This window comes from Thamnophis elegans, chromosome 11, assembly GCF_009769535.1.
Source record: "Thamnophis elegans isolate rThaEle1 chromosome 11, rThaEle1.pri, whole genome shotgun sequence".
In the NCBI taxonomy this organism is placed as follows: Eukaryota; Metazoa; Chordata; class Lepidosauria; order Squamata; family Colubridae; genus Thamnophis; species Thamnophis elegans.
This window is the reverse complement of record NC_045551.1, coordinates 14,910,018-14,920,452: the sequence shown is the minus strand read 5'-3', so window position 1 is coordinate 14,920,452 and position 10,435 is coordinate 14,910,018. Positions and strand designations below refer to the sequence as shown.

Below are 10,435 nucleotides of genomic sequence, written 5' to 3'. Positions count from 1 at the left end.
TTGGCTTAATCTTTTTTACCAACTGTTCTTTCACTTATTTGGGATACGTAGCGATTAAGTCTCAACTACTACTATTTGTCCCATCAGATCCATCTTGCACTAAATCTCCATTACTGTATTCCAGTGTTTTTCAACCTTTTTTGTGCAAAGGCACACTTTTTTCATGAAAAAAATCCCGAGGCACACCACCATTAGAAAATGTTAAAAAAATTTAACTCTGTGCCTATATTGACTATATATAAAGTAATTCTCCCACGGCACACCTTACACTATGTCATGGCACACTAGTGTGCCACGGCACAGTGGTTGAAAAACACTGCTGTATTCTGTCATTAAAGGGGCAGAGTTCCACAGCCCCGGATATACATGTAGGTGTGTTCATGTGCAAATAATAGTGAAACATGAGGCACGCTATTGCACAAATAAATTTAAAAAAATAAATTCACACATATGTTTATATTTTTGAGTTTTTCTTTAAAAAAGCTATACAAATCTCTACAACTCAGAGAGATAAGAGCTTTTACACTGAAATCCAAGCACTTAAAATTCAATTTATTTTATGCATGTAGATAAATTCCCTGGTACACCTGAGTAGTTCAGATTCCCATGTAGTCTTCACTTCAACCCAGTCTGGTTGGATTTGTAGCCCTATTAGTGCTCTAATGATGTTTAGTTGGTATAGTAGGGCAGTGAAATGTGATCCTTCCATGATAATTGCTTATTTCTCCTAGCAAGCAGGCTTGCTGGTCTTTTTTTTTTTTAAATATAATTTTTATTAAACATTATTACCTTTAAAAACAGAAAGAAAAATACACCAACATAAGAAAAGACAAAACATACATAACAATATAAAGTAAATATACAGCCTTTTGTATCGGCATTCATTAGTTATACATTTTTTTTAAGCATAAAACATACAGATACAAATACAATTTTAAACATACAACCCACCCACCCCTGCGGTGACAGTCATTCACAGCCCAACTTTTTTCTTTCCTTCCTCATCTTGCTGGTCTGATTACCCTGACATTCATTCTCTAAAGCAGGAGTCCCCCCACCCCACCATTGGCCCAAGAGGATGCACGATTCCTATCAGGATTGTTAGAATCTTGCAGGAAAACAGGACTCAGAATGTTCATAGAATCATATGGCTGGAACGGACCTTGAAGGTCTTCTAGTTCAACCCCCTGCCCAAGGCAGGAGTCCCTATACCATCACAGACAAATAGTTGTCCAATCCTTTGTGGAAATCTTCCAGTGACAGTGTACCCACAACTCTGAGGCAAGCTGTTCCATTGGTTAATTCTCACTCTCAGGAACTTTTTAGTTTCAGGTTAGAGCTCCCTCTAATAACCTTCCATTTATTGCTTCATGTCCTGCCCACAAGTGCTTTGGAAAATAAGTCAACCCCCATCTCTCTGTGGAAGTCCATCATATACTGTTACCCCTAATTCTTTTCTTTGTTAGGCTACATATACCCTTAACTGATCCCCATATGATTTATCCAGTAGATTCCTTACTATATTAGTTGCTCTTCTCTACATTATTTCTTTTTTTTGTATCAAGATAATGAGAATTAGATGCAGTATTCCAAGTGTGGCATCATGGTATAGTATAAAATGGTACTATCATTTCTTGCAATTTTGATGCCACCCCTCTGTTGATGAAGCCTAGGACTGCATTGGCTTTTTTGGCAGCTGCTCATACTTAAGCAGTAGTCCACTAGGAGACTTAGACCCATCTCACAGTTACTATTATTGAGCCAAGTACTGCCTATTCTATAGCTGTACATTTGGTTTTTCCTGCCAAAGTTCAGGATCTTATTTGTCTCACTACTGAACAGCATCTTGTTAGCTAGGACCCAATGCACAAATCTTTCTGAATCTTGAGTCTATCCTTCAAAGTGTTATCAATTCCCCCTAATCTGATTTCGTCTGTAAATTTGTTTATTTTATTTTATTTAGTTTGTCAAACATGTACGAGATAACAGATATAAGTATAAACATGAATATGAACACAAGAAATGGGGACAAATAAATGGGGACAGTAGGACAGGGATGGTAGGCATGCTGGTGTGCTTATGCACGTCCCTTACAGACCTCTTAGGAATAGGGTGAGGTCCACAGTAGACAGTTTAAGGTTAAAGTTATGGGGGTTTGAGGATGTAACAACAGAGTCAGGTAGTGTATTCCAGGCATTGACCATTCTGTTGCTGAAGTCATATTTTCTGCAATCGAGTTTGGAGCGGTTTACCTTGAGTTTGTATCTATTGGTTGCTTGTGTATTATTGTGGTTGAAGCTGAAGTAGTCATTGACAGGTAGGACGTTGTAGCAGATAATTTTGTGTACTATGCTTGGGTCAGACCATAGGCGGCATAGTTCTAGGTTGTTCAAGCCCAAAATTTCAAGCCTGGTGGCATAAGATATTGTGAGCAGAGGAGTGGAGTACTCTTCTCGTGAAATACTTCTGGACTTGCTCAATTGTATTAGTGTCTGAAATACAGTGCGAATTCCAGGCAGACGAGCTGTATTCGAGAATTGGTCTAGCAAAGGTTTTGTATGCCCTAGTTTGCAGTACAATGTTACTGGAGAAGAAGCTTTGCAAAATTAGGTTAACAACTCTTTGTGGCAATGCTGTTAAAGTGAGCTCTTGCACTTAGATCATTTGAGATGAGTACTCCAAGGTCCTTGACAGAGTGAGGGTCATCTACGTGGTCGTATCCACCCAGCTTGTATTTGGTGTTTTGATTTTTGTTGCCAATGTGTAAGACAGAGCATTTGTTGTTTGAGATTTGGAGTTGCCAATTGTTTGATCATTCTGACACTTAGTCCAGGTCGCTTTGTAGGGCAGCAGCATTGTTGGTGGTGTTGAATAGTTTTATGTCATCAACAAAATTTGATAAGCATTCTTTCTATCCCCTCATCTAGATAATTTATGAAGATGTTGAAGAGCTCCTGAAGTACCCCATTGCATGTTTCCCTGCATGTAGATATTGTTCCATTCAGACTATACTGAATGCAGAATGAATGCAGTTTGTCAGCCAACTGTGAATCCATCTTGTAGTGGTATTGTCTATCCTACATTGTTCTATCTTATCCAAACATGGTTATGGTCTACTTTGTCAATGCCTTACTGAAGTTTAAATATATTACAATATATCCACAGTGTTTTCCTAGTCCATTAATTTAGTGACTTTATCAAAGAACGCAATAAGGGTTGTCTGGCATGATCTGTTGTTAACAAACTCATGTTGGCTTCTGGTTAGCTTTACTAACCATACAGTGTGACATGCTGCATCAACTCCTGCTTAGTGCTGTTAACAGGTGACCTCAGGATCAGCCTGGTACCTACTGGTATAGGCTTCTCCCAAATCTTCTCATCATTCTGCTTTGAGCAATGAAATGTCTAGTTCTTTCCAATGAGCTTCTTCCTATTTATCCACCATGTCTCTAAATTGACTCTCTTCTCAGAGGCTGGATCTACCTGTAGGGCAACTGACAAGCAATAACAGTGGGGAGGGTAGATTTCCATAGTGAAATAGGAGAGAAAGAGAGCTGATGATATAATGCCTCTGCTTCATTATGGAGCAACTTTTTCATGCTGTTACTGTTTGGGTTACTTTGGGACATGGATTTGGGGCTGTTCCAGATTAGTTATGTGTGCCCCAAAAGAGCCTGATAATTGGCTGAGGATCAGGTAATTGAGCTTTCTTTAAACAAACCCACACAAACACTTAGTTCCTTAGTTCCTTAGTTCCTTTATTTATATGCCGCCCTTTTCCCTGAGGGGACTCAGGGCGGCTCACAAGTCATGGGAGGGGAGGATAAACAAGTCATGAACAGGATACAATACATTGTTAAAAGATAACACAACAGTCATACCATTCGGGTGGGGGTTAGGTCCTTAGCCCCAGGCCTGCTGGGATAGCCAGATTTTAAGGGCAGTGCGGAAGGTCTGGAGGGTGGTGTGGGTACGAATCTCCACGGGGAGTTCGTTCCAGAGGGTCGGAGCAGCCACCGAGAAGGCCCTCCTCCGGGTAGTTGCCAGATGACATTGGCTCGTTGATGGAATTCGGAGGAGGCCTAATCTATGCGATCTGATCGGTCTGGTGGAGGTAACAAACATAATCCCATTCTTGGAATCTTTCAAACTGACATTTATTCCATAGTGTAATTCTTAGACCAGATAACATTTCTGCACTGGGGGCTTTTTAGAAGCAGAACTATAAATATGAAAATGCCTAGATAAAAGTGCAGTGCCTTTTCTCAAGATGGATTTTCCATCATTACTGTAGCACTGAAATGATAATGATAATTATTGGTTTATAACTGTGATATTTATGTGAAATACAGTTTATGAGGTTTTATGTGAAAGTGTAATATTTATTTTTAATTGTTTTGACTTTTATTCTGAACCATCTTTTACAATAGAATAAAATATGTAAATTAAAATAAAAAACCCTTAACTCTATTGAATGGGATCTACTTCAGTAGAGTTTTGCTAACAATTACAGCTTCAGTATAATCTGTTTATGTTTTTCTACTGATAGGAAAGTCCCACTGTTTGCTTTATAATTACTGCAAGCTTAGTGAATGGCCTAGGAGATACTTACAATAAACATAAATCAGGCTCCATTGGTTATGCATAGATACAAGTCATTCTAGTTCTCTGTTTCCTCTTCCTGCTTATCATCTTCTCCACTGGCAGTTAAGTACTCATATATCACTGCACATACTCCCATCAGCCAGGCCAACACAGTGCCAGCAGAAAATATACCAAAGCCAACTAACCCAAAAAAGAGATAGTCTTGATTGCTGAAATGAATGTAGCACTTGTAGTAGAGTTCTTCCTGCACCTCTTCCAGCATTTTCAAGCCATGCATAAATACAGGGCTGTAGCAGGTGACATTGGCTGGGTCTGCAGAGAAAACACAGGAATGACAACAGGCCTTGATTTATGCTAGAAATCATCAACATACTTAAGTACTTGCAGGAAGGGATACTTAGAAGCTGTCAGAATGCACTGTAATTAAAAAGTGGGAAGATCCCCGAGTTCATTTTCCACTAGAGGGTTTGAGCCCCATAGAATAATATATGGTTATTTGGATTTGAAGAGTCCCATTCAGAGTTAACTGATTACATCATGCCTCCTGGTGGTCAATATAACTGAAAATGCCACACAGGATGCACTCTTTGAAGAAAACAATAACAGAGAAATCTCCTGTAAAATCCATACATGTGGGCAGGGAGGTACATGCTTAAGGTGGATACCATTCTGGGAGCTAGCAGCAAAAAATGCCTGGAATCTTCATCTTTTATAGGCTTATCAACTACTTCAAATTTTGTGCTATCATTCATAATTCTTTATCAATAAATTTATTAGCCTCTGTTTTGCTCTGCCTTTCCTTTTGAACCTCAATGTGAAATCACTGGGTGAGGTAGTTCATCAGTTCAAAGTCTAGTATTATCAGTATGTTGATCATACCCAGTTGTACATCTCAGCCCTGGACTGCTTAGATATGTATGGGGTCCTTGAGGTTAGGGATGGTTTTGCTATTAGTCTTGGATGGGGTTGTGGTTTCCATTCAAGATAGGTAGGTGTGCAACGTGGGATCCTCTTGAGCTACTGTTCAAACAGCAAGGAAGACTTTTGCACACATTCATTTTGTGCATTAGTTGCACCTTTTCCTTAATCAGAAGATCCTTCAGACAGTTACTCACGTCTGGTTCTCCTTGCAATATTCGGTACATGGGGCTTCCCTTGAAAACCACCTGGAAGATACAACTGGTTCAAAATGCAGGGGTGTGGGAAATAAGCCTTGCTACATGCCCATGTGTTATTGCTGCTGTGCAAGCTTGGTTACTAATTGGCTTCTAGGTGCAATTAAAGGTGCTGCTCATCATCTACAAAGCCTTTCATGACATAGGACCTGGTTATTTGAGGGATTGCCTGTCTCCAATTGTTTATGCTTATCCAGTACACTCAGGCAGAGTAGGTATGCTCCCAGTCCTGTCCATTAAATATTGTGACTTTGTGGTACCAAAGAAATGTGCTTTCTCTGTCACAGCCACTGTCCTCTGGAAGAACAACTCTTCAGATCGTGACCCAACAAAAGCGCGAACGTCATAAGTGCGCTGACAAAACCGCGGCGCTAAAACCGCGATGTCAAAAGTGCGTCGACAACAGCGCGCCGATAACAGCGCGCCGACAGAAACGTGATTTAAGTTAAGGTAAGGTTTAGGGTTAGGTTTAGGGTTAGGTTTAGGGTTAGGTTTAGGGTTAGGGTTAGGGTTAGGTTTAGGGTTAGGTTTTGGGTTAGGTTACAGCGCGCTTCTGTCGGCGCGCTGTTGTCGGCGCGCTTCAGGGCTCATTCGTCGCTCCTTCGTCGCACGGTTTTGTCGGCGCGGTTTTGTCACTGCGGTTTAGTGAGGCGCGCTTTTGTCGTTCGCGCATTTGTGGTGGAACCCTTCAGATACATATGGGGCCAACTGTCCAAGTATTCCAGAGGTTTCTTAAGACATAGCTCTGTTCTGAGGCCTGTGGTTAGAATGTGTGTGGCATTCCTGCTGAATGTTTATCTGAATGTTATTGATGGTATTTTATCTAGGCAGCCATGCTTTAAATTATGTATTTCAAATATTGTAAGATCCTTGGGGCCTTCTGGAATTAGGTAATATCAAAATCTGATAATTTAAATTAAATTAAATGTTGCCACAGCAACAACTCTTTGAGGTAGCTTGTGCTGAGAGAGAGTGAGTGGGCCAAAATTATTCAGATAGCTTTCACACCAAAGGGAACACTAGAACTCACAATCTCTAATCCTGTACTTTAAATAAACCTGACTTCAGGATGCAATAAGAAAAACCGAGAGTCACATGCCATGATTCCATTTTAAAGTACTGCAAATATAAAGCTGCACAAATACACCATCACACGCAAAGCAATTGCTATGTTTTTTTTCCCAGGCTTTTATGAAGCCTGAAAAATGGGGCTGTTAATCAGTAAGAGAACGCTCACACAAAGTCCAAAGTATTTTGCAAGTATGCACAGTCTTTTATTTTCTACAGGTCAATAAACTACTAACCATAATTTGTTCTGAATTAATTTGAATTGAACTTTGTCCTTGTATAGCAACTATTGTGAACTCCATTGTGGAAATAACACTAGGGAAAGAACTAACCTCACAGTCTTCTACCAAAGACGCAGATTGTATTTCATAAGTCTGAAATCTCTCCTGAAAATAATATATTGAACATCACATTTAGTTTAGCTCTCATCTTTTTTATAAATTTCAAAATGTTTGAAATGCTTTGGACTTTGTTTCTAAGGACCTCTGCAGGTTATACTATAGTGGAATCCAATGAATTTTGGGATGGTTTAAGGAAGGTATAATCAACAGACGCAGATGAAGTGAGTGTGACATATTTCCTATGTACACTTGATTGTTATCCAACACACACATTTCTAGAAATAAGTTGAGCACAATTTATCCATCGTCACATTGACTATTCTGATTAGCAATTGTCCAAGGCAAAGGCTCTCTCCCATATTTTTCCTATCTTTTAATTAGAAATGCAGAGAATTAAATCTTAGGTCTATAGAAGTTGTCTACTATTACGATTATTGTATTCTCTCAGGGGAGTGGCAGAAAACACTTCATTTGCCTTAGACTCTGTCCTAGAAGCATGGAAATGGGGGTGAAACCACCAATCAGAATGCATTTCTTACACAGGAATGAGACTCTCTGGGGTGGGGCCCAACAGAGGGCATAAAACCAGGGCATTCTCAGCATCTTGCCCCCCTTTTCATCTTCATCCAACATCTTGAAGCATGTGATCCCCCTTTTCTGCTCAGGAGCTGAAGCCATGTGATCCTGTCCACCATTAAACCATCTTCCAAAGCAGTCTCCATGTTTCCACTGTCTTTCCCCCACTTGGAACTGAACCCAGAAGGACACTTTTTCCAACACATGTATTATATGTATGTAACATGAAACATGCATCCATTATCAACAATTACAAAGATCTATTTAGTAAGCATTTTATGAAGACACACAAATAGACTTACTTGCTTTCATTTTTCGGTGGTTATATATCACCTGCAATCTATTTTTACTGTTAAACAGAGCTATTTTAGACATTAATACATGGACTTTCAGATCCAAGCTCTTCGTGGCTTCACAGAAATGTTAAATAGAGTTGTCTTATCTTGACCTGTGATCACTAAAATCAGCAAAAATTTAACATGTTCTGCATTTTTTTGCTATCATGTTTTTGTTGTTTGATCCAGATATATCATTCAGGTTTTCAACCAACAATATAGAATCATCTGTATACATAACACATGCAGTACATATTCACATCCTAACCAATATGTCTGTAACATCACTACAAGATTTTTTATACATTCATCTTTAAATATATTAAGTCCTGGAATATCATATACCCTTACCTTACTTTTGGAGAATGGCATGAATAGACCATACAGATGACAGTTAACTGAAGCCACTAAATTATCAGTGTTATCTTGTTCTAGCATGGAATGGGATATATCTTATTTCAACTAGGGAAAAGAAAAAGGAGCTCGTGCTCCTGGATCAATTTACACTAAGCATTAACATTTAACCATCACCCTCATATAAGCCAGAAAAATGTGTTTATTTCACACACACAATGCTGCTCTTTGACACAGAGTGAACAGCAACACTATAGTTGAATTGTATGACATCAGTGAGAAGTGGAACTCTCTTAGCCAGTACATTATCTAGTTTTTCAATCCTATTTGCCTTTCTGAGCTGCATGAATAGGAATTGACTATTGAACAATACTGATGGAAGAAGCCAAATACTATAAAATTGCATGTGTAAGCTGAGATATTTGTGAATTACATGATGTTTTGCCAATCTTAATTACAAAGAAGATGATGACAACAATACATAGCAAAATTTTAAATATAATATATCCCTTTGTTTTTAATGCAAGAATCATACATATCATTGGAGGTTAAGACTGGTCTGCTGCTTGAGCAGGGAGTTGGACTAGAAGATCTCCAAGGTCTCCTTTATCCTGTTAGTCTGTTATTTAATGTAGAAGTTTTTAGTTTCATTTCAACTCCGCAGGTGTAAAATGTGTCAGTTTACATTCCTTACTTTATAAGGAATGAGGAGAAACAGCAGTAGTTCAGTGCAAAATTGCTGATTATATGCCCTCCTCTAGTTTGAGAACAGAATACATCCATAATAATCCCAGTTTTTCAAACTCACCTAGGATAGTTATGCCACTCTCTTTTAACCAGCTACAGAGTTCCATGAAGGAGCAATTGCAGAACCAGGGATTCTCACCTAAGCCCAGGCTTCTCAGATTAGGCAAGTCCCTGATCGTACTTGTATCAATGAACATCAAGCTGCAGCGGCTCACATCTAGATGCCTCAACCAGGTATTGTTAGCAAAAGAATCCTTCTCAATCTCCACCAGGCTGGGATTGTCTGAGAGTTTTAGCACCATCAGACTGCTGAGCTGTGAAAAGGTGCCAAACGTTACCTGTGTGAGGTTGTTAAAGCTGAGGTCTAAGTAGATAAGCTTGATCATACTGACAAAAGTGAAATCCAGGTCCTTGCCTAAAGTGTTGCTGCTGCAATCTAGGTAAACCAAGTCACTGAGAACATGCAACTCTAGTGAGGGCAAGGAGCTGAGTTTGTTTTGAGCCAGAACCAGCTGCCTGGTATCCAGTGGAATTGTAGTTGGGAACTTTTCCAGCAGTTTCCCTGTGCAATTGACAGTTAGATATTGGCATGTACATTCCTTGGGACAGCTTATGCTTCCTACTGTCCAGCTGATTCTACTCAGGAGCACCACCATCCATACATTCTTGGAGCTGAGAGAAAGGGGCATGATGTGGCATTGCATTTCCTTCTTTGGATCCTGATAGTTTCCATGAAGATCTGGGCCAGGAGCCATGGATTTTCCAGACTTATCCTGAGGGGAGTTGTGGCTGGTTTTTCTTCCTGATGCTCTCTGCTCATCAAGAGCCCTGGCAAATGATAAAACAAGGAGAGAGCTTCTTTTCTTAAAAGTGCAAAACAGCTACTTGCTGTTAGAAGATCTCCATGTCATGTTGGCTGCCAGTTGACACCTTTATGTCAGCTCCAGGTAAGTTCATAGGTTCTTGGCACAGTCTGCATACAGTGGAAGGTGTATGTGTACAAGTAGTTTAATTATATGCCAACTTTCTGTTTCCAGATAAATCGGGTAAATTCTAAGAAGGACCAAAGTCTGGGGGCAGGTATCCTTTATAATTTACATATGCTCATTCCCCACATATTAAAAATATGAATTCTTTTTTTATTTCAAGTGTTTTATTTTATTTTACATATACATATCAATGCATGAACATTGTGGCACATGGGTGTCATACATTTTAATACAGATAAAACTAG

The 10,435-nt window shown here is 39.4% G+C and overlaps 1 protein-coding gene across 2 annotated transcripts; it reads right to left on the bottom strand.

Annotated features, from left to right (window-relative positions):
* Window positions 1-4,061: 4,061 nt before the first annotated feature.
* Window positions 4,062-10,142, bottom strand: LOC116514566 (leucine-rich repeat-containing protein 52-like). Of its 2 annotated transcripts, XM_032226152.1 has the most exons (3): window positions 9,263-10,142; window positions 4,613-4,917; window positions 4,066-4,105 (listed from the first exon to the last, which is right to left on the bottom strand). In XM_032226152.1, the coding sequence occupies exons 1-2, from the start codon at window positions 9,954-9,956 to the stop codon at window positions 4,661-4,663; spliced, it is 951 nt and encodes a 316-aa protein (XP_032082043.1). In that variant the 5' UTR covers window positions 9,957-10,142; the 3' UTR covers window positions 4,066-4,105; window positions 4,613-4,660. The 2 variants fall into 2 exon arrangements, with proteins under 2 accessions (XP_032082042.1, XP_032082043.1); XM_032226151.1 differs by having other exon boundaries at window positions 4,062-4,917.
* Window positions 10,143-10,435: the final 293 nt, after the last annotated feature.